At 42.7% G+C, this 24112-nt stretch overlaps 2 protein-coding genes across 2 annotated transcripts in view; one reads left to right on the top strand and one right to left on the bottom strand.

Moving 5' to 3' along the window:
- Positions 1–616: 616 nt before the first annotated feature.
- Positions 617–8384, top strand: si:ch211-191a24.4 (uncharacterized protein LOC100150331 homolog). The gene is made up of 4 exons (XM_034179389.1): positions 617–771; positions 3256–3358; positions 3902–4023; positions 5777–8384. Exons 2-4 carry the CDS (start codon positions 3258–3260, stop codon positions 6433–6435), a joined length of 882 nt encoding a protein of 293 aa, XP_034035280.1. The 5' UTR covers positions 617–771; positions 3256–3257; the 3' UTR covers positions 6436–8384.
- Positions 8385–8693: 309 nt separating this feature from the next.
- LOC117518289 (PH domain leucine-rich repeat protein phosphatase 1-like) overlaps positions 8694–24112 on the bottom strand; it is a 30749-nt gene continuing 15330 nt past the window's right edge. The window contains exons 7-17 of the mRNA XM_034179388.1: positions 18130–18332; positions 17989–18049; positions 17807–17902; positions 16904–17059; positions 16587–16787; positions 16261–16423; positions 14712–14842; positions 13621–13737; positions 12854–13048; positions 12545–12782; positions 8694–10805 (exon numbers count right to left, since the gene is read on the bottom strand). Of these exons, the coding sequence (XP_034035279.1) occupies positions 9714–10805; positions 12545–12782; positions 12854–13048; positions 13621–13737; positions 14712–14842; positions 16261–16423; positions 16587–16787; positions 16904–17059; positions 17807–17902; positions 17989–18049; positions 18130–18332 (2653 nt within the window). The 3' untranslated portion in view covers positions 8694–9713. The remainder of the gene's footprint in view (positions 10806–12544; positions 12783–12853; positions 13049–13620; positions 13738–14711; positions 14843–16260; positions 16424–16586; positions 16788–16903; positions 17060–17806; positions 17903–17988; positions 18050–18129; positions 18333–24112) is intronic.

Below are 24112 nucleotides of genomic sequence, written 5' to 3'. Positions count from 1 at the left end.
TCACAGTGGTTTATTAATGGATGTTGTGGTACCGTATCGATAACCACTTTTAATTTTTCCCTGTGACCATCAGGGTCAACAAAGCGAGCAAGTGGGTTCACAAAATGTGTGAAACTCCGTGAAAATGACTGCATGTTCAACATCTAAGATTTAGGATTCAGATAGATCCAGAGGAGGACCAGTTAACCTTCTATTTGGGCTGAGTTGGCCTCTTATAACGTGTAAAATAAACTATAGAACAAACGGAACAATCACGCCGTTTGTTGTTTCTTTCACATTCGAAGCCTGGATCAAAGTCTGGTCCTGCTTTGAAGATAAACATGCCATCGTTTTATGGAGCAATAAATGGAGATAAGATTTGTTGTATTGGGGTTTTTTTTTCCATCCGGCTTCGGTTCCCTCTTGTTTTTATACAGATTGACCACATGTTGGCAGATGAATGAAGGAGCTGTCTGGAGTTCTGTCCCTGTAAGAAGCAGACCAGCTTCTCCACAGCCGAGTGACACACAAACAACCCCGCTGTCTGTTCACCACTTGAAGCACATTCAACCCCCCCCCGCTCTGATTCCACCGCCGCCTTACAGCGTGTTTTTTTTTGGCCCTTTCTGCGCTCCGTACTCACCTGCTCAGGTGAGCTCCTCCTGTCCGGATGGGTGGGGCCGTTTCGCTGCGGGAACGAAACAACAACAGCGGCGTGATTTGAGTGTTTTAGGATTAATTAATGACCTTTTCGCTGTGATTTAGAGTGAAATCGTCGACGTCGTCTTCACAGTGAGTTTGATTCTTATGCTACCTCTGGCTAAGCTAAGCTAAGCTAAGCTAAAGATTGTTTACATTTTAACTGCTGACTTTCACTCGCTCTTTCGGTTGTTTTTGTAAATGCTTTAATGGTTTGAACGTGTGTTAAAACGATCAACGTTAGTGAGATTTGTTTCGGTTTTTCACCACCGTTCAAAAAACTACAGTTATGGAAGAACATTCCTGCCAAAAAAGAAACAAAATTATAGCAATAATAATAACAATGATCAAACTAAGGCAGCATAATGACATGTTTTTTTTTTGTTGTTTTTTTTAATGAGTGTGTTATCCCTTATTTCGCTTCTTTCTGTACTTAAAAAAAAAAAAAAAAAATCATCCAGAGGACCACAGTGGAAATTAGAGTGCAAACCTCTGCCAACATTATTTCCAATTACACAAATTTTTACCTTGGAAAACATTTTAATGGGCAAAGTCTTGTTAGAAGTGGCTTTTCACAAGCTAAAATATGAAATATAGATCAAAAGAGCTTTTGATTGAAATACAGACAGTTGCCCAGTTCTGGATCACGACACACTGTGTCACTTTGGGTTCATTCCTGGCATCTGGCTGGAGCCCTTCTAATGCAGAATGATACACACTGTGCCTGAGAATGTGTTTTGAACACAAAATGATATAAATTATACTTATTAAATGAGAATATACTTAGTTTCAAAAGGCAGTTATACGTTTTTACGAGCAAAAAATGAAGTGTGGAGGTGAGATTTCTCCCGAATTAAAAAGTAAAAGCCCCCACATTCATGCCCATTTGTGATGTTGAGATGACCCCCAAAGTACACATGGCTCACAATGACTCGCACTGACACGAGGCTGCTGCTCAGTGATCCACAACCGGCAAATTTTCATGTCGGAGATAAATGTGTGCAGCAATTAAACCGCAAGACATAACACACAGACATTTTCTACCCAAGTAAATAAGTATTTTCCCACTCTGGAACCAATGACACTGAATGGCTAACTCACCTTTACTATGTCTTAGAGATCGTCACTTTCAAACTTGCAGGAATGAGTGAGTGAGAAAAAGCGCGCACACCACCGTGACCGGATCACAAGGATGGCTGGATCCGGTCGAGCTTGTGTTGTTTGTAGACAAAACATCAGTCTTTCCATTGGTACCAAGTATGAGCTTATTCACGCTGATTACAAGAAACAGCAGCGCAAATACTACAGCAGTGATCTGGAACTGGCAATGATCTGGAACTGGGCAAGTGAATTTATAATGCAAAATGTACACCAAATGGGCTTTTCAATATTAAATTCAAATGTCCACAAGATCCCCAATCCCGGTCAGACTTTGTCAGGTGATAGTGAGTGCCAGTCTGCACCTCTCTTTTAAATATTAGAGTGATTGGGGCACGTTTGATTAAGATATAATGTAAAATATACATTAAATCAGGTTTCAATGTTACATTTATAGCCACAAAATCTGTAATCTGGATCAGATCCGGTGTCACAGACCGAACGGTCCCCCCTAAAAATTGGTCCACCCTGCCTCCACTACGCATGTGTCATTTGGGACCACAGCAGCTTGTTGAGACTGACTCTCTTCACCCAAAGGAGTCAAAGGGAATAATGGGATTATTAATCATCAGATGACAAGGTAAAACCTTAAATCAGGGGTGGCCAAGTTCGGTCCTCGAGAGCTACCTTCTTGATACTCTTAGTTGTCTCCCTTCTCCAACACACCTGAATCCAATGAAAGGCCTTTCATTGGATTCAGGTGTGTTGGAGAAGGGAGACAACTGAGTATCAGGAAGGTAGCTCTCGAGGACCGAACTTGAGCATCCCTGTCTTAAATCATTCTAAAGAAACAAGGTTGTTTTATGCAGAAACAAGGCGATAATCCATGACGCTTTGTAATGATGAAGGCGCTGTGAACGCAGCAGGAGCAGCTCGTCATGGCTGTGGCGCTCTGATCACTTCCTCCATCTTTTATTATGAAATAATGCTGAATTTATGTGGAAATAATTGTTATACAAAAGCCTCAGATATCTGTTGCTGAGATAGATGATGACTGGAGTGCAATTTGAAGTAAAACGAGGCAATAATTGGTGAAATATTGCCGACGTTCCGAAATGACGCATGCGCAGTGAAGGCATGGCGGACCGATTTTTAGGGAGGACTGTTCGGTCTGCGACACCGGTTCAAACTTTGTCAGCTGATAGTGAGTGCCAGTCTGCACCTCACTTTCAAATATGAGAGTGATTGGTGCACATTTGATTAAGATATAATGTAAAATATACATTAAATATACATATATATATATGTGTGTGTGTGTGTGTGTGTGTGTGTGTGTCATGTATGTATATGACAGACAATTGACAGTTGATTGTAAGAAAATTTCACTTATTTTTTAATGTTTGTTGCCAGATGCTTTTTGAATGGCGTATGATTGATGCTTTGTTGAGTTTTTTTTTTTTATTATTATTTTGATTTCAGGTATGAGTAACCCGCCCCGATCAAACCGGGGACACCGGGAGAGAAATGGAGACCACCGACATTACCGGGAGTCCCACGATGACAGATATCCAGAACCTGACAGGTACGCTCATTGAAAACGGTGATAAGAGCCGATTATGGTTCAGACAGTCGTGAGAACCTAAAATGTAGTGAGTTTAGTTTCAGTGTGGAAGGTTCCCAGTTCAAACCCCACCCCTGCCACATTTTGCCATACAATGTGGGGTTGTCAGGAAGGGCATCCGGTGTAAAACTTGTGCCAAATCAACATGCAGATCCACCTCGGATCTGCTGTGGTGACTCAGAGTGACGAGAAAAGCCAAAGGGTCTTAATTTTAATGTCACAAAAAGTAACTTCTGGATGTGCGGCCAACTTATCAAAATTTGACATTTCCAGAAACTTTAATTGAAATATTTCATAACTTGTACAAAATTAAACAAGTTTGGAGCAGTGGTCAAATCCCTGTGGGTGTCCGTCCCCATCATCAGGCTTCCAAATCTGGATTGGTCCAAACTGAGATTGTAAAAATTAAAAGCAGACTCACAAAGTCAGATTTTCTTTAAAGTCAGTCCAAGAATGAACTCGCTGGAAGACAGCCTGTGTCAAAATGTCATATTTGTGTGTCAGGTCTTCATCTCGTCCTCCATATTACCCCAGAAGTGCCACCCCTCCTCCCAGAACCGAGGTGCGGGATGTCCCCCGAATGGATTACCGAGACAACAAATGCACAAACATCTGCTCCTTCAGAGGTGAGTCAACGTCACACAATAAGTTCCTTTTCCTCCCTGGCACTGGCCAAACCGGTTCATGGCTCACGTTTCAGTTTGCACAACTAGAAACCACTTTGAAACTCAACAGTTAAGAAATGTTTAGTAGTGCGCAGCCTACAGATCCTGACAGTCATGTGAACTTAACCCATTTTTCCACACTGGCAACAATTGTTGCTCAAGTGTATCACTGTCACTTTCTACTCACAATAAAAAAATCTTAAAGGGACTAATGCAATTTTTTCCACTCATGAAAAAAAAATCTCGGCATAAACAGGTTAAAGAGGGTTAAAAAAAACAAACACCAGCAGTAAACTGTGTTGGATTCAAGATCACGCTGTCATTGGATGGATTAATAATGTGCTGTGATTGGCTGAGAGCTCAGTTGATGTCATGGCAGTTCAGTTATTGCACAAAAAGAACAGTGGAGGAGATAAATTTTTGGGTTGTTGGGTCTACAATACGATTAAAAAAAAACAAAACAAAAAAAACTTGAATCCTTTCAGCTTTTGTTGAAGTTGTACTGCAGCATGGAGCTGTATATAAGAACTAGAGAGCACAGTAGCGCTGAGCCGTGTGCTGACAAGGAGGAGTGATCGCTATTTTAATTCCGGGCAAGTTAGTGATTTGCGTGCATAGCAGTTCAAGAAACAGGTGGGATATGCCGGAAAGCTGCGCATGTTGGCAAAGCCACAAACGGAGGAACAAGGGAGACAATATTTCCTTCCATAAGGAAGTGGTTTTGGTTCTTCTTGTCACTTTGTCCGTGATATTTGGATGATAAACAGCTTGTATGTACCTATGTCGCACGATGACACGGACCATTAACTCTTCACTTATGTCTAGTTGATATTTTCCACTGCTAGACCAATGTCTAGTTAAAATACTTGTCGTTAGTGATTAAAACTGTTCGACAAGACGGGATTTTTTTTTTTTTTTAATTTGCAACTTAAAATAATGAGATTATAATGACCCGCGCTGTGCCGCTCACAGTCACACCCACACACAGAGATGTGTACTCACACCACTGACTTCATGAATGAAACTCGGTCAATAAAGGACAGTTGTGTAAAAATATAATATATACGTATAAATGTATTGTAATGGTTTTAGGAGCCGCGCTGCGTTGAACAGCAGCTGCAGCTCAGCCTAGCAGCGTAGCTTAACAGCGCAGATCTGTGTAACTTTCAACACTAATATTTGGGAATGTGCGTGTGTCAGAGTAAGTTTAATACTTTCCTGACATAATTTGTCTTAATTTTACTGGCTCGATATCCAGGTCAAAATGGCATTTTAACATGCATTTTTGAGTGTGTTCAGTCGCGAATCTCCATTGAAAATGCATTAACATCTGGGTACTTCATCAATATTTTGCCTGGTTAGGAGACATCATGTTGCTGTCCATGAAGGGACGTTTTTGTTTAGTGTGCAGCATTGGGACTGTGCTCTCTAGTTCTCATATACAGCTCCATGTACTGCAGCTTACCATAGCACCCTCTGATGGTCAAAGACAAAACAGCACGTCACCACCTACTGTGTCTGATTCTTGTGGAGGAGGTCTCACAGATTTGGGTGGGGTGTTAAAATTTTCATTTTTCTAGAGGTCACATAACTCAGGGTCATGAGGGTTGTGTGTTAGTTGAGGATAAAGTGTTTCATTTTTGGACAGAATTGATCAAATGTCAAAGCGTTTGTGATGTCATTCACGGTCTCCTCCATGTGGTCTTGCCGTCAGGCATCGTCCTGATCTGTGCCGTGCTGACGAATGCTCTGGTCCTGATCTGTGTGGTCGCGGCTCACATGGTTTCCACCGGCATCTCGTCCATGGGCGGGCTGGGTGGCTTCAACATCAACTCCGACTTCAACCTGCAGGGCACTGAGCTCCAGCAGGTCCGAGACCTGGACATGCAGTACAGCCAGATGAGGGCGCCGGGCCTCTACGGCGGCATCCCCTTCAGCCTGGCCTTCGGGGTCATCTCACTTCTGTTTGTGGTCTCTGCGAGCAAACCCCCTCACCTGATGTCTCGGAAGCTTCTGATTGGAGCGCTGCTGTTTCAGGCGGTGGGCGCGGTGGTGTACGTGGTGGCTGTCGGACTCTACCTGCATTTCATCATCAGGGTCAACGCCACAGATGTGTGTCAGCAGCGCGAGCGGATTTACGCCCGTAATGGCTATACATGGATGAACTGTAGCGTGAGCGGCGGCGATGCCGCTGTGGCTCTGTTCGGGCTCATCACAGCCATCCTGTACGTCATCGGTGCAGTGCTCACTGTCCGAACCCTCCAAGGAGTGAAGCGGTACCTACAGGAGAAAAAGCGCCACCAGGTGGAGAGGCAGCAGCCCCGATCCGGCCCACAGAGGGCACCACTGAAGCCTGAGACCACGTCTGTGTGAGGGAACCGGACCAGGAGTTTTTGGGTTTGTCGTTAACTGTTTTTTTAAAACTGAATTTGGCGTTTTTCTCATGAAGAACTGACACTTTTGATCAACAGTTCATACGAGGAAATAGTTGATCTTATCTCTTGAAATAAATATGATGCCACAAAAAGTCAACTACTGCAGGGAAGAAATAACGATGTCTTGCATAAATGATTTATAAAATATACAAATAGTGACGTGATTACGTATATGTACAGAACCGTGATAGGTGTATTATATTGTGGAGCTCTCGTCTGGTTCCACCCCAGTTATTGAGTGTGTGAAGTTTTTTTTTTTTTTGCTTTTCAGGAGGCATTTTGCTTTGAAAAAATTTTGATTAACTGAAAACGATGCAGTGATCTCAAACTAAAAGAAACACACCAACAATTTGGTAATATATGTATACATAGGGACACGTAACCTACCCGGTATCACTGAGCCTAACATTGAACCCATTTTGTATTTTCCCTGCAGTAGTTTCATCAACACCCATAAAGTCTGAGCCTCCATGCATAGTTTTTGGATTCTGCCCCCTGGTGGCCACAGTTAAAATTGAAACACCCAAATTCATACTTAAACATGAGGAGACGTGTATCAACTTTCACATCAATAAATTAAATCTTTAAAGATATCGGAGACATGTCACACCATAGCGGCGCATTAGTATTTGCCTTATTCTGAAGAGATTCACGGTCAGCCGTACTTACGATTGTGCTCTAACTGGTTCAACCAGCATTTAAAACAATAAGTAAAAGTGTAAACGAGACTCAACCAACTTGGTAACAAATCATAAATAAGCTTGCAACACAACTGCATCCTGCTGATTTTACTTCTCATTGAGGGGCACACAAAGTGACCACAAGATGGCACTATCAACATTTGTGACAAGATGTTACAGTGTACTGAATGATGTACTGAGAGTCACAGACTGGTGATGCAAAGAATATTATATATGGAAAACATCTTTGAACATGAGTGAATTTAAGAAGTCATGGTCTCAAAGACCTTGCTCTGGGATAAAAAGATGGATGCATCTTTTACACTGCTCTAACAGCAGTGGTTTAGACTGTGTGAGGTAATAAGAACTGTAGCAACAAGTCAGTCAAGTCTTTTACAGACATTTTTTACGTTGTCAAATGATGGTTTTCAAAAGTTTAATTGCACTGCATGTTTGCATCCACTACACTACTTGTTTGTTCAGTGGCCACAAGAAAGGGGGCACTTGTTTTGGCCCTCATACAATAACATTAACAAGCTCGTTATCTTATGCTTGCTAACATAGGGTTTGAGTTATAAATAATGCAAGTTAAATTCATTCTGCTTCTTGTTGCATGAAGCGGTATTTCGAAAATAAATGCGACTGACACATGCGTGACATGTTTAATTTTCTTTGTGATGCATTAATTAATATTCCTGAAAATATGGTACTAATATTTGAAAAGTTTGGGACAGGATGTCCACCACAGTGCTTCATGGTTATTTTGAGTTTGTGTTCATTTTGAGTATTTTGTGTATTTAAAGTGGCAGCAGGTGATTTGTCAATATTTAACTCAGTGGTGCGTTCAGGTGCTGGGAGCTTGAACAACAAATATCCCACAGGGACAGAGTAAATGTTTGACACCTGATCAGGTGGGAGTGCTGATTATTGGCATTTTTTAGTGCATTATATTGTGATTTCTTTTTTTTCCCCCTCTTTTCTGCTAAACATTCCAGGTGCCGCAAACATTTTCTTTCTCTGCTGCACCTTGACGAAGCAGCTGTGGGTGAGTGGAGAGAGAGTCTCCATTATTTTGACATTGTCTCAGACTCCAGAATTAAATATGAAAAAGAAAAACTGAACTCTGAAGGAGTCAGAGGCTGAAAAACCTCATCAGTCTCCAGTAAAACTGTTCATCACAGTAGCACAAAAAAAAAAAAAAAAACTACAAAAAATGTGCAGGATGCATAAATAATTTTACGTTTACCAAAATAAACAAACTAATCAATTCTGGAAAAATGCTTCCTCCTGTAATTTAACATATGGTTGGTTTAATCTACACAAATCCTCAGGTTAGTTTGTTTTGTCCCTAAAATCCTTTTGAAGATGTGACTTTATGTGAAATAAGTTTTTATTTTTAACTTTTAAATGATGCAACCTGTACAGATGATAGAAGTTTTTAAATTGCTTTTATTTGACTTTTGTTATTGCAACTTCCAGTAAAGTCTCTTAAGCAAATGACAGCTGTGTGTTGAACAGACTTTGTAATTTTTGAATGTTTTGTTTTAGTTTAACTCTTATTAAAACATTTTTATGCTCCTGTGGAGGATTTTATTATTTTTTTTTTTTAAGTCAGCACCAGTTGAGATTATTGTTCAGAAAAAGACAAAATGGCCAGTAGGGGGAGCATAATAGTATTTGCTGGTAACTATTCCAAGGCTGTTTGCCAGATTTACATTTTTACAGTTTTACTGATTGGTTGTGAAGTACTGCATAAATATATTTTTTTAAATAATCTGGTTTAAACCTCTTAACCTTTAAATGTCCTCATTTTTCAAAAGGATACAGCTGATCTGAATATTAACGGGTTAAAACAAAAATAATAAACATCTAACAAACCATCCTGTGCAGACTAAAAAAAAAAAATCACTAATTTAATCAGATTTATGCCATAATCCATTTAAAACCTTGCAGAGGAAAAACATGGAGCACATCTCATTATTTTTCTGCTAATTGTTTCGGCTCTAAATCAGCACAGCAGCTAAACCAGTTTTTAATCTGGATTAACATTTAACAGTCAGTAAACAAGAAGTCAGAGTTGACGTTTCACTTTTTGTGAAAACTTTAATTTATTACGTAGCAAAAGTAGCTCTTTTTCACTCTGTTCCAAGAACATTCACTGAGCTGGTAACAAGTGCAGGATCCGGCCCGTCCCACCGCCATGACCTCTGACCTCCGCCAGCCCGTCAGAAATAAGGTTTCTCTCAGAGAATATTAGTGCGCTGCAGTGATGAGGTCACCTTAAAGTATTAATCTCCTATGAGTTAAACAGTTTTTGAGCTCCAACAACCCAAAAACAGCAGTTCTGATCTCTCAAAGTACCATTTAAAGTAAAATTAGTCTCCAATTTCAAAGTGCTTCTAACGATTAATGATGTGATTTAAAAATAAACAGAAAGATGAGAGGATTTAAGAGTGTTATAAAATTGCATTTCCTGTCAACAGTAAGAAAAATGAATAATAAAAAAAAAAAGTGGTCCAAAGGTTGTGTGGTTGGTTCAGAGAGGCGTGAGGAAGTAGTCTGTCAGGTTCTGGAAGGCACGTGCTTGTTGGTCCTGCTGCTGCTGGATGATCTGCCGGACCTCCTCCTCCAGCTCCGGGGGGATGATGAGCTGGTCCTCGGGGTCCGGCTGGGCTGGTGCATTGAAGTAGCCCCCCTGCTTCCTGAGGGGGGCTTCGGCTGCCTCCTCGATGAGGTCCTGGTTGCTGCCCTGACATGCCACGGAGCCGTTGGGTCGGGCCCTGCGGCCCAGGGTCCCCAGCCGTCCCTCCCCTTCAGCACAGGTTGAGGACGGTGAGATGGAGAAGTGTGACGCCGGCGCGTGGGAGGGGTAGGGTGGGAGCGTGTGTTCGTGACGGGGGGGAACATTGAGGTGAGGGTGCGGCGCCGAGCGGTCTCGGCCGTGGATGTCAGCCTCCACCTCCACGCGGCTGCCGTTAGAGAAGACGCCGGCGATGGGCTCCTCATCCTCGCTGTCAAGTCCGTTATCCGACAAAGCACCAGAGAACTGTCGCTGGAACATCCTGCCGCTGCCAGCAGGTCTCCGCCCCCCAGGCCGCCCAGGCATGCTCAGGTGGGACGTCAGCGGTTCAGACTGAGGCAGTGGCTCCTCCGAGGACGCTGTCGAGCCGACGTCGCTGCTCATCTCGGACGTGCTAAACTCACTGCTCAGCTCACTGACAGTTCCTGAGGAAGCTGGTGGTAGTGGCACGTCACCCGCCGAGTAAGGGTGCGTGTGAGCCCCCAGGCCGGGGCTGGGCGGCGGGGGTGGCGGCTCACAAAAACAGCAGCAGTCTTCTGTGACGTTGAGCTGGACGACGACGGCGCTCAGGCTGTCGGAGCAGCCGTAACTCTGCACCAGCGTCACCAGCTTTTTGGCAGCAGCCAGAGCGTCAGGAACATTCCTGACCGCCTCCACCGCCTCGCTGGGAGACAGCATGTCCCACAAGCCCCGGCTCCCCAGCACAAAGAACTCATCTTGGGGGGTGAGGGTTACCGTGGAGACATGCGGTTGCGGGGTCACAGACGGGCACAGGAAGGAGTACCCCATCATTCTGGTGCAGTCCGTTACTCCGCTGACTTTGCTGTCCTGCAGAGGAAGAGGAGCAAAGATGTTAACGCTCATGTGTAAACGCCCCCAGAAAGACACACTGGGACACTGCAGCAGGGCCACGATTAAGACGACATATTTGATGATCAGTTGTGTTGGTGCAGGTGAGAAGCATTTGGAACACGGCGGTGACGGTTGAAACCCGATTAAAACCTGTTGATCCGCTTCCAAATGTAATCAGTGAACAACAACTGATGAGATTTGACCTCTTCTTTGGTGCTGGATGTTGAGTGAAGCGCTAAAGAAGAGGAAGGACCTGAGACTCAAAGGTGCTGACGCTTATCCTTGGATACCACAGGGAGGATGTTGATGAGCGAAAACGACTCGCCCTGGACGGTAACAGATTCTGATACACTTCACATGATGGCATCCGGGGATACGCACCAGCACCAGTGAGTTTCAGGTGTACGCAGGTTACCTCCCAGTCAAGGCTGGTGCACATTTACACCTGATCGGACTGAGATGATGCAGATTGTCTTGTCCAAGGATACAGACAGGTACCGTGACCGGAATCTAACCCAGGTCTCCGTATTGGTAAGCCAACTCATTCTACTGAGCTTAAAGCTCTGTACAAGAGGCTGAGAGAGATTTAAAATGTTCAGAAATGGTGTTATTATATAGTTTGTCCAGCAGAGAGTGCACCAACTGCACAGTTTACAATGCTGCCAAGCATGGCTGGGATCCCCCATCACCCCTTGGTCACATGAGCTACAAGAGACAGAGGCAAAGTGACCAGCTGCTGTTCATTTTCAATCAGAGTGGGCATTTTACAGGGAGTAGTTATCGCAATGCTGCCAGCTAGGTAGAGCCAAAATAAGTGAAGTCTCCATTTTACAGAAATGCAGAGCGATATTATGCAGCGATTACCAATCCGAGTAAAAGCAGCATTAAGCCTCAATTTCATTTTTTTGTCATAAGGGTTTGATATTGAAATGTTAGGAATCACTGCCAATTTTTTTAGTGTGTATAATTATACATATATAGTAATTTTTTTTAACTCCCTAGTATCAGTATCACCCCCCCCAAAAAAAAATTATATCAGTTGGAGTTTACTCCATATGCATGTATTTTTTTTTTTTTAATTGTTTGCAGTACAAGCTACTGGATACAGTAGCTTGTAGTTTGTGTCCTTTTATACCAAATTCATAAACCACCTGAATCCAGCAGCAGAAGTACAGACTCAGACCCACCAACAGTTTTCGGGTCTTCCACTGTCCTGTTCTGCTCAGCCTGTGCTCCAGCAGACAGCGAGCGACACCCGATATGCTCTTCAGTGTCTTCTGTGTTCAGAGTTTATCTTAGATCTGATTCATACTTTCACTGTAAAGCGTGGTTAATTGAGGTCCTGATGCCTTTCTATCTATTCAGACCCCTGACCTCTGCCATCTACAAGGTGTTTTCGACCAGAGAACGTCCTCTCAGTGGATCTGGATATTTCGTCTTTTTCAGACTGTTCTCTATCGACACTAGAGATGATTGTGCAGATTCTGTGGACCAAGTCTACTGATTGGCTGATTAGATATTTGCTTCAAGTTGAACAGGTGTACCTAATATTATGGCCGGTGCCAATCCTATAGACACATGGATTTTATTGTTACTCTACATACAGGCATTCTGGGAAAAACAGCTGATCCACCACATTCATTTCTGACCATTTCCCTGCATGGCTGAGAATCAGTATTTGGAATCACACACTCAAGTGCCGATCAGTTGGTTACCTCAGTGATGATGGCGTTATGGCGGCGGATTCTCTGGTACTCGGACGCGTGTTTGACGGTGTGCAGCTTGGACAGTTTCACAGCTTTTCCATCGTGACACAGCACAGCCTGACACTTGCCCACGTTGGCGGCCTTCAGGGTGAAGCAGCCGGTGTGCTCACCGGGAGCCACCGGGTCGTGTCTGATGTGACACAAAGCTGCGGCGCCGCCCATCCTCTGGCCTGCGGTGCCCAGTTTCCTGTGACGCAGAAACACAGCATTCAGAGGAGTGTGCGCGTTTTGTCTCAGCTGACGGCGGGCGGTTTGTACCTTTGCATGGTCAGGAAGGTGTTGGTCATGTAGTCATCCTGCCGTTGGCCTCGGTGAAGCTCTTCTGCTAGAACATCTCCCATGGTGCACTGCAGCAAGTTAGGCACCTCCACATTCCTGTCGCCGTCAAAGACACCATACAACGCTTCACGGATCCCACAGAAGCTGTCCAGAGCCAGCGCGGCCACGCACAGCCTGAACGCAAACAAATATTTGTGATGTCACGTCCTCCTGATGACATCACTTATATTTAATGAGCATAACGGCAGCTGTGCCAATAAAAATGGAAAATAAGAGTGGCTCAACTGTTTTCTGCTGTTTCTGTTACTTATGTCACAGAGCTGTCAGTCATAAATTCTGATTAAATCAAGAGAATATTTGTGAAATCATTCAGAAGTGTGAGACTTTGGAAATATTTAACATGAAACATCAAACACATGAAAATGTGAAAGATAAAGTGATCTGGCACAATATGCCCCCTTTAATAATTATCTTATTGGATCAAAGACCTTTATTGTCATTAATAGAGACGTCATATTGTGCAAAATTACTTTGTAGCTACTCTGAAAGTTTCATGTTAAAGTTGAAGTCGAGTTAAGAGCTGAATGGGCGTGTGACATATGTAGTACGTCTGTAGATACACCCATAGAGCCAGGCTGTACTTTGTGACATGCCCACTAGGTGCCCCCAGAATGCCCCAATTCACAACGGCTTTTAAATGATACTGGAGATCAACAAACGCTGATGAGCTGAAATGGAGCACAGACTTGTTTTTGACTCCAGAGGCCTCTGTGTAACCATGGCTCCAGACTGCGGGGGCGCCGTGGCTCTCGCTCACACTCAGAGCCGATGCAGAAGGATCCACCCGAAAACACCTGATATTACTGCAGAGAAGAAGAAGAAAAGGTCGATTTTACTGACTGATATTAAGAGAAACTGGAAAGTTGTTTTGGTATTTCTGGGAAGATTCTCCAACATCGCATCTATGTTTTCTGTGATGAAATATGGGGCCCCATCAGGTTTAATTTCAACTTTGAGCACCTTGGCCAATTGGGGGGTGAAGCAGCTCTCACTTCTGGCACCTCCCAAATCGTGATGTGGCACAAGCTGGGAAAAATTAAACTCATACTAGTTTTGAACATGTTGACAATTTTCATTTTCAGGAACTTGAGCAATAACTTATGCTCACCATGGTACAGCTCAGGGAAACTCAGCCTAAAGCCTCTCACTAAGATGGCGTGTACGAGCCAACCACTGGCGTGCTATACTTGCCACCCACACTGGCGACTGACCCATGCTTAGTGCCATTTAAAGTACTGTGTCCTCTGTTGCTTCCTGCCAACGTTTTATCAACTTTGTGTGTTTTCTACCATTTTTATTGTGGATCTGAAGTTTCTGTTGCTTTCCAGCCATCACACAGATGGCGTGTGAGTGGCGTGGAGGGTTAGTGGCATGTAACAGGAGACCGCGCGATGAGATTAGCTGGACGTGTCCAAAACTCTCTCGACAACCAGGCGCGTGCCAGCAACTGTGTGGTGTTGTGTAACACGTTTGCTAAGTCGTGACATGATGTAGCAGACAGTGGTGTGCATAACATGCACGTCTAAACGCCACATGCACACCTTGTTTGAGGGGCTTAATTCTGCATAAGCTCCAGGCAAATGTGTTTCAAAGTTCAAATTGGACAAGGCTGAGCACATGTTTGCCCAAATTAGTCATTGGACCGTGTTCTCAAAAAAAAAAAAAAAAAAAAAAATACTGAACACGTTCAAAAACAGTATGTTTTATTTTAAAGTTCCTGACTTTGACTTATTACAATGTGACGTTTGATGGTTTTGGCTGTGTGTTGTGTTCGTACTTGAGGAGCTCCAGGCTCTTGTGGTCTAGGTTCAGTCGAGGGTTCCCAGTGAGATCCAGTTCTTGAAGTTTGGGAGGAAGCGTCTCTGGCAGCGTCACCTCCGTCAGCTCATTACAGCTCAGATCGATGCACTACGAGACAAAGTGATCAGTGCAGACGAGAGCTGATGATCTTACAGGACATCACGACTCAGAAATCAAGGATCCAGTTTCTTGAGCCTCATTACGCTTTTCAAGTCTTTTCTTAGTGCATGACATTTAATGTTTTCATCACTAACAAACTGGTAGATTATTTTAATCATTTATTATTTAAGAAGAACTGGAATGTGGGGGGGGTTCTTGTCAGTGAAATGGATCAGTATCATTTTCAGTGCAATCAATTTTAGCACTCCAGGAACTCCGTTCCACCGATGTTGGTCAGATTCAGTCCAGCTTCAAAGTTAGAAATAATTTCAAATAAAAGTTCAACAGGACTCCTCCTGGACAGGACATGAGTCCCTGCTGAGGGCGGAGAACTCGACAATGAAGACAAAACAACAACATCAAATAATCCTGTGTGGAATTTAACCTCCGACCTTTAGCTCAGCAGACGTTTGTGAACCACAGAGTCAGCTGCTGCGTCGTCATGTTTAACACTGACGCTTAAAGGAGTGATCCCGTCTTATGTGCTCTTTCAAATGTTGAGGATTTGAGTAGAACTGTACATGTGTCTGTGAGTCCATATTTGACAGGAAAATATGCACAAGATATATTAAAAAAAAAACAAACAAAAACAAAACGGATTTTTCCATTCAGTTTCTGGGGCCCTGGGTTTGTCCTGGACTCCTCTCCGGCTCGACAGCTAACAGACCTGCAGTCCAACGTATCAAAGTCTGGCTGATGTATCAGTTTCAGCGATAAAATCGGCCAATATGAGCTTTTCATGAACATATCGGTATCAGCGATATTTTTGCTGATATAGCAATTTTTACTTTACTGAACAATCAATGCAGAAATACACTTTGGCTGTTGTAAGCCATCATTATATAGTTTATCCAGCAGATGATGCTCCGATGGCACTCTATTCCATAATGACACCATCCAGCATGTAGTTACTCCAGCAGAGGGTGGCTGGGACCCCATCACCCCTTGGCACAGTAAGTCGTTGCTTTGCCACTGTCATTTTCAGTTAATGTGATCGTAGCTTTAAAGCGACACAAGAAAAGTGGTTACTGCTTCACACGCTAGGCGGGACCAAAATAGACAAGAAGTCTATTTTATGAAAATGCTGAGTGATGCAAAGTGACATGGCAACTGCCAATCTGTTGGAGGCAGCATGATGTATGTTTCCTGGTCGTTGGTTATATTTATAACATGTTTAAACTGCAAAACATCAAGCCTGAATTAGCACTTCTTTGTCACGTTTCATTCACTGCCATTTTTTTATGTATACACTGGCAGATATATCATTATTGTAAATATTTTTTACCCCAATATCTGTATTGGCCACCCCCCAAAAAATCCACATTGGTCATGCTCTAATACGTCTATGTTTTCATCTGTGCTGTTACCTTGATCTCCGGGAGCTGGAGGACCTCGGGGAAGGTGTTGATGCAGTTGGAGTGGGCGGACAACATGTGCATGCGCTGGCAGCTGAGGATGGTGGTGGGCACGGCCTGCAGTCTGTTCCCGCTCAGATCCAGCTCCTCCAGCTGCTCCAGTCGTGCCAGCTTACTGCAGGAGGTGCAATTAGGAAACTTTTACTGCTACGATTCAAGTGTGGATGATAAAACAATAATTAAAACATTTCTGCTCCCCCCCACCTTAGAAAGAGCATGCATATATACATAAACCAGTCTGGTTTACTGCTGTCTGGGAATCAAACCCATTATGTTACCTGGCGGTGAAGGTCTGCAACTGGTTGTAGGCCAGGTGAAGCACTCTGAGGCTGGTGTGGGCTGTCAGCAGAGGGACGCACTTGTCCGTCAGGCTGTTGTTGGTGGCAAAGAGCTCCTCCAGACTGCTGAAGCTCTCCTCTGATAAGCCAGCAGGGGGCAGGCTCTCCAGCTTATTGGCTGACACATTCAGGAAACGTAAGCTGTGATTTAAATCAGGAAGAAAAAAAAAAAATTAATGGAGCGATCCGAAGGACAAAATAGAAACAAGATCAGAGAATGAAAGAAGAGGAGTGTGTAGTAGTTTTTGTTGCATTACCTCTGGGCTTTGATGAACATGTCTGCTGGCAGCTCAGTCACATGGTTGTGCTGGATGTCCAGGACTTCCAGCTGAGATCTGTCCAGGCTGTCAGTCAGCTGACACACATGGTTCCAGCCAGCAAGCAGCTTCCTCAGACTGAAGCTGCACAGCAGCCTGTAGGGAGGGGAGAAGAGTATAATTTTTTTTTTTAAATTAGTATCATGATACCATGAATAGTCATCTACTGCACAGAAGCAATAACAACCTCTTGCAGAAGAATCATGAATGATTTGTAAACTATACAAATAGAAAACAGCATGAAGGATTATAATTTATATTTCAGAATAATTAGTTTCTTTAAAGTTAAAACAGTCACCACAGATTGCCTTCTACATAATACAGTAAGTGGGAACAGTGATGGAATCAGTGTTAATCTGTCTATTTTGCTTTTACAAAATAAACTCAATCAATGATCTATGGGGCCATTATTGTAGCAAAAGTATTTGCAAATGTAAAGCAATGTGCATTTGATGAAACGAATGAGGTTTTGGCTCTGATAACCATTCATTTATAGACAATGCATGCAAACTAAACTGTGTGAGTCCCCGTCTGTGATTGAAGGATGGTCTCAGGGGCGGAAACAGAGCTGTGTCCAGCATAAAGATCACGACTACATTAGGCAGCTGACTGATGATAATTTAATAACTCCAACTGCTGTGAAATGTCCAGCACATACAGTTGCAAACATCAAAGAAAATTACAGCTTACTTTAAATTCAATGAATATCAATACTACAGTTTCAAGCAGTTTATAACTTCTCTTTTTGACACGTTGCTTCATTATAGGGTCTTGTTTGTACACTTCTTCTGGTTGATGCATGCGTCAGTGAACCGTGTGTTTGTGATTTTGTGCGATTCTCACTGTATTGGCAGTTCATTAACAGAATTGTGGCTGATGTCCAACACCTCCAGTCTTCTGCTGTCACACAGCCAGTCAGGAACACAGCTCAGCTTGTTCCTTTGAAGAAACAAACAGTCAAAGTGATAAGAAGCCCAGAAACCTTCTGTTCCCAGCAGTAAACGGGACACCGAGGAGCTTCATACCAGGATAAATCCACCGCCGTCAGACTCTCAGGCACTGGGAACACCTCCAGCCGTTTCAGCTCTGCACAACACAATCGTGAGTCTTTAAGATCTGAGCAAATGTGTCAACAGGACGTGTTTGATGTGAGTAAGTGTTTGTACCGTTGTGTGCAGCATGCAGGCTCTTCAGGGTGTGGCCGCTGACTCGGAGGACGGACAGAGAGTTTCTGTCACAGCGGAGGAGCTCCAGCCTGCACAGAGCCCGGACGTCCAGTTCTTGTAATCCGGCATCCCTCACGTCCAGCTGGACAACATGGGCCAGCTGTCCTGCATCTCCTGCGCTCACAGTTTGGAGTTGGTTCAGCCTGAACAGGCAACATCAAAGAAAAACGGATGAGAAAGACTTTCACTGTGGGAGGGGGTGTTTCTGGCTGCAGCGAACAGAAGGACAAACCTGAAAGACAGAAATGGCTCAAAACTTTAAGTCAATTTCTTCTGACATCAAGTTGAAAATGAAAGTAGCCAATGAACAAGTGCTCTTAAAAGTATTGTATTTGCACATCTGTGAGCCCAGGGTCGTGCACCCCGTTTTCTGAAAAAAGCTGGTTAAACACCTTCCCACCTGTGGCCTTTCTGTGTGGAGTTTTATGTTCTCCCCGTGTTTGTGTGGCAACCCAGTCTCACGTTTTTTTGTTCGTGCTCCCGTCACAAAATGATTAAAATGTGATTTTTTTTTTAACTCACTATTATTAATCCTACTCCTTCCCCCAACCCTTCACTTTTAATTTTGTGCAGCCATCACAGAATGTATTAGAATTAATTTGTGCTCCCATGAGGAAAATGTGGAGCTTTTCATGACAATATAATAATTTTATATAATTTATAATAATTTAATTTATATAGCGCCAAATCATGAGTAATCGCCTCAAGGTGCTTCACAAACATTTAAAAGCAGAACAAAATTAAATAAGATTAAAACACAATAAAAAAAAATTAACCATAAAAAGGTAAAAGAAATAAAATAAATAAAACAAATAAAAAACACACCTTCATATAAAAAACTAATGATAAAACAGGGAGAACAAATGTGTCTTCAGCCTGGCTTTAAAAGTCTCCACAGAGTCCGACTGTCGTATCAGCACAGGCAGATCATTCCACAAAGCTGGGGCGCGGTGATAAAAAGCTCTGTAACCCGCTGATCTTTTCTTCACCCTCGGGACACACAATAGTCCTGCACCCTGTGAACGCAGAGCCCTAGCCGGCACATAGGACTCAACCAGGCCAGCCACATAGGAGGGTGCCAGTCAGTGAACAATTTTATAGGCCAATAGTAATACTTTAAAATCCGATCTCAAACAGACTGGAAGCCAGTGAAGGGATGCCCGAACCGGCGTAATATGGTCAAACCTTCTGCTTCATGTCAGAAGTCTGGCAGCAGCATTTTGAACTAGTTGAAGACCCCTGATGCTGGACTGTGGTAAACCAGAAAACAAAGCATTACAATAGTCCAATCTAGAAGAAATAAAAGCATGAATCAGAGTCTCAGCATCAGCCATAGACAGGATGGGACGAATCTTTGCTATATTTCTTAGATGAAAGAAAGCAGTCCTTGTAATGTCCCTAATGTGGAGGTCAAAGGACAACGTAGGATCAAAAATTACCCCAAGGTTCCTCACTTTGTCAGTATGATGTACAACCCCTGGCAATAATTATGGAATCACCGGCCTCGGACGATGTTCAATCAGTTGTTTAATTTTGTAGAAAAAAAGCAGATCACAGACATGACACAAAACTAAAGTCATTTCAAATGGCAACTTTCTGGCTTTAAGAAACACTATAAGAAATCAGGAAAAATAATTGTGGCAGTCAGTAACGGATACTTTTTTAGACCAAGCAGAGGGAAAAATATGGACTCACTCAATTCTGAGGAATAAATTATGGAATCACCCTGTAAATTTTCATCCCCAAAACTAACACCTGCATCAAATCAGATCTGCTCGTTAGTCTGCATCTAAAAAGGAGTGATCACACCTTGGAGAGCTGTTGCACCAAGTGGACTGACATGAACCATGGCTCCAACACGAGAGATGTCAATTGAAACAAAGGAGAGGATTATCAAACTTAGAGGGTAAATTATCATGCAATGTTGCAAAAGATGTTGGTTCACAGTCAGCTGTGTCTAAACTCTGGACCAAATACAAACAACATGGGAAGGTTGTTAAAGGCAAACATACTGGTAGACCAAGGAAGACATCAAAGCGTCAAGACAGAAAACTTAAAGCAATATGTCTCAAAAATCGAAAATGCACAACAAAACAAATGAGGAACAAATGGGAGGAAACTGGAGTCAACATCTGTGACCGAACTGTAAGAATCCGCCTAAAGGAAATGGGATTTACATACAGAAAAGCTAAACGAAAGCCATCATTAACACCTAAACAGAAAAAAAAAAACAAGGTTACAATGGGCTAAGGAAAAGCAATCGTGGACTGTGGATGAAAGTCATATTCAGTGATGAATCTCGACTCTGCATTGGGCAAGGTGATGATGCTGGAACTTTTGTTTGCTGCCGTTCCAGTGAGATTTATAAAGATGACTGCCTGAAGAGAACATGTACATTTCCACAGTCATTGATGATATGGGGATGCATGTCAGGTAAAGGCAATGGGGAGATGGCTGTCATTACATCATCAATAAATGCACAAGTTTACGTTGATATTTTGGACACTTTTCTTATCCCATCAATTGAAAGGATGTTTGGGGATGATGAAATCATTTTTCAAGATGATAATGCATCTTGCCATAGAGCAAAAACTGTGAAAACATTCCTTGCAAAAAGACACATAGGGTCAACGTCATGGCCTGCAAATAGTCCGGATCTTAATCCCATTGAAAATCTTTGGTGGAAGTTGAAGAAAATGGTCCATGACAAGGCTCCAACCTGCAAAGCTGATATGGCAACAGCAATCAGAGAAAGTTGGAGCCAGATTGATGAAGAGTACTGTTTGTCACTCATTAAGTCCATGCCTCAGAGACTGCAAGCTGTTATAAAAGCCAGAGGTGGTGCAACAAAATACTAGGGATGTGTTGGAGCGTTCTTTTGTTTTTCATGATTCCATAATTTTTTCCTCAGAATTGAGTGATTCCATATTTTTTTCCCTCTGCTTGGTCTAAAAAGTAACCATTACTGACTGCCACAATTTTTTCTCCTGATTTCTTATAGTGTTTCTTAAAGCCAGAAAGTTGCCATTTGAAATGACTTTAGTTTTGTGTCATGTCTGTGATCTGCTTTCTTTCTACAAAATTAAACAACTGAATGAACATCCTCTGAGGCCGGTGATTCCATAATTTTTGCCAGGGGTTGTATAACACATGAACTTAGGCTAAGCGCTAGTTGATCAAATTGATGCCGATGTCTTGCTGGACCAAGAACCATCATTTCAGTCTTATCAGAGTTCAAAAGTAGAAAGTTGTTAGACATCCAACTTCTCACTGCTGCGAGACAGTCCTGTAAAGATTTTATGTGGACAGGATTTCCAGCAGCTATCGGCATATACAACCGAGTGTCATCAGCATAGCAATGAAAAGCAACCCCAAAACGCCGCAAAATGTTCCCAAGGGGTGCCATATACAGGGAAAAAAGCAGGGGACCCAGAACGGATCCCTGCGGAACCCCGAACTTCATGCCCCTAAAATCAGAGGTAGTGTCATTGCACAAAACACAGTGGGAACGACCAGACAGATAAGACGTCAACCACACAAGAGCAGTTCCAGTAATCCCGAAACAGTTTTCTAGCCTATCAAGTAGAATATGATGATCAACGGTGTCAAACGCAGCACTGAGATCCAGCAACACCAATACTGTAGTAGTATCTGAGTCCATTGCTCGCAAAAGATCATTAACTGCTTTAATAAGTGCTGTTTCTGTGGAGTGATGTTTTCTAAAAGCAGACTGCAGTGGCTCAAAAAGGTCATTCTCAGTAAGATAGTCCACAAGCTGCCGTGAAAACCACCTTTTCCAGAATTTTAGAGCAGAATGATAGATTTGATATCGGCCTACAATTTTTCAATACAGCAGGATCAAGATTAAATTTCTTGAGTAGTGGTTTAACCACGGCAGATTTAAAACAATTTGGAACAGATCCAGAGTTTAGAGAAAGGTTAATTTCCAGCACAAATCGGCCCAAGAATGGGCCAAAGATCCTTAAACAATTTTGTTGGTATAGGATCAAATAAACAAGTTGTGCTTTTAGTAGACAAGTTTTGTCAGCACACCTAGCGAGATACTATCAAATTCCGTGAATCTAGGTAGCACCTCAGTGGTAGTCCCAGCTCAGTAGCTAGACAATATCAGGAACCAATAGATTAATGTATATTTCGTGCTGCTGAATCACAACATGCCGTGAGATATGGTAGGTGGGCTTCCTCCCACATCCAAACACATGCGGGTTAGGTGGACTGGAAACTTTAAGTTGTCCGTAGCTCTGAATGTGTTTGTTTGTCTGTATGTGGCCCTGTGACAGACTGGTGTCCTGTCCAGGGTGAACCCGCCTCACGCCCTGTGACTGCTTGGACAGGCTCCAGCTCCCTGTGACCCTTAATTGGAGTAAGCGGTTGAAGATGAGCGGTTAAATGCGTAGCCAAAATTCTAAAAGAGTTTAATTGAACGACATGTCGCACCGAAATTGTAACAATTTTGATTTAGGCTGTTAGTGACCATCCGATGATACACCAGGATTACTTTGTGCACTTCTGTGGACCAGTTTCAAAGTATACAACATTCACAACAGCTACGGAGAAAACAGAATACTCTTAAGTAGTTGTTTTTCTGAGTGTTTCCAAAGCTTTGAAGAAAACGCCCCAGCATGCGCTTGAATGGAATGTAGCTGCCAAAGTTGGAGCCATAGATTAATTCCAAAGTTTACGAGTGTGATGTTATGACGACTCGTTTTTAAGTGATATCCTCTAATTCAGATGCAGTGAAAGCAGCAGCCACTCTCCACTATGAGAAAACTTAGTGCGTGTGCACGTCCACTAGTCATAAATGCAGCCTGTTAAAAACAGTTTCTGCTCATCGCTCAGCTTTGTGCACGCTTATACACTGAACAAAAACAAACGCAACACTTGTTTTTGCTCCCATTTTTCTTGAGCCGAACTCAAAGATCTAAAACATTTTCTATATACACAAAAGATATATTTCTCTCAAATATTGTTCACAAATCTGTCTAAATCTGTGTTTGTGAGCACTTCTTTGCTGAGATATTCCATCCCACCTCAAAGATCACCTTAGTATTTCCTGTTTTTCTTGTTTAATGCTGGCAAATTATACAGTATTTTTTGTCTTTCTGATGCCTGATTCTGTTTTTTCTCTCTGTTTAAGGTGCAGCTCCATCCAGAGATGGGAGTTGTATTTGTGTTGGCGACCCTCCTGTCCTGGGCACCAACAGCATTTCTTGTATATTCGTCCGTGAATTGTTCTGTAATTTATGTCTGTAGCATGGCCCAAGCAGAGGGTCACCCCTTTGAGTCTGGTCTGCTTGAGGTTTCTTCCTCAGGAGTTTTTCCTTACCACTGTTGCTCTGGGGGTTGGTAAGGTTACTTGTGTGAAGCGCCTTGAAGCAACTCTGTTGTGATTTGGCGCTATATAAATGAAAATAAATTGAAAAATTGAAGCAGCAGCCCATCTGACATTACACTGACTGACTCACCTGTAACAAATATTGTAAAGAAAGAGCAAATGATCACATATGAAGACCACATATGAAGACCACCCTGCTCAGAGTGCCACTCTCATTGGAGCGACAACACACAGAATGTGTCTCTTTGTCCCAGATTGATCTCTTTCAGTGCAGCTTCTTGTTCTGACTTTAACACAAAGTTAACACCCACATCTTTCATTGCCAACTGTAAATGGTCATCAAAACATTCCAATTGTATCTTTCTGAACTCTTCAGCATCAAACTCCATTGTGTCTATGTTTACAGTGTGCTTGAGCGATAACAGGCGAATTTTCTCATAAACTTTACGTTTCTTAAATATTTATTACGGCCACTCTTCAGTTATTTTCAGAATTTTATTACTGGTAAATTTTAGAATTAATTTAGATGAGATATACTCATTATCTCACAGGAATATATCACAATTT

The sequence above is a fragment of the Thalassophryne amazonica genome, chromosome 10, assembly GCF_902500255.1.
Source record: "Thalassophryne amazonica chromosome 10, fThaAma1.1, whole genome shotgun sequence".
Taxonomy (NCBI): Eukaryota; Metazoa; Chordata; class Actinopteri; order Batrachoidiformes; family Batrachoididae; genus Thalassophryne; species Thalassophryne amazonica.
The sequence above is the reverse complement of the archived record's forward strand: the minus strand, read 5'-3'. Positions and strand labels throughout refer to the sequence as shown.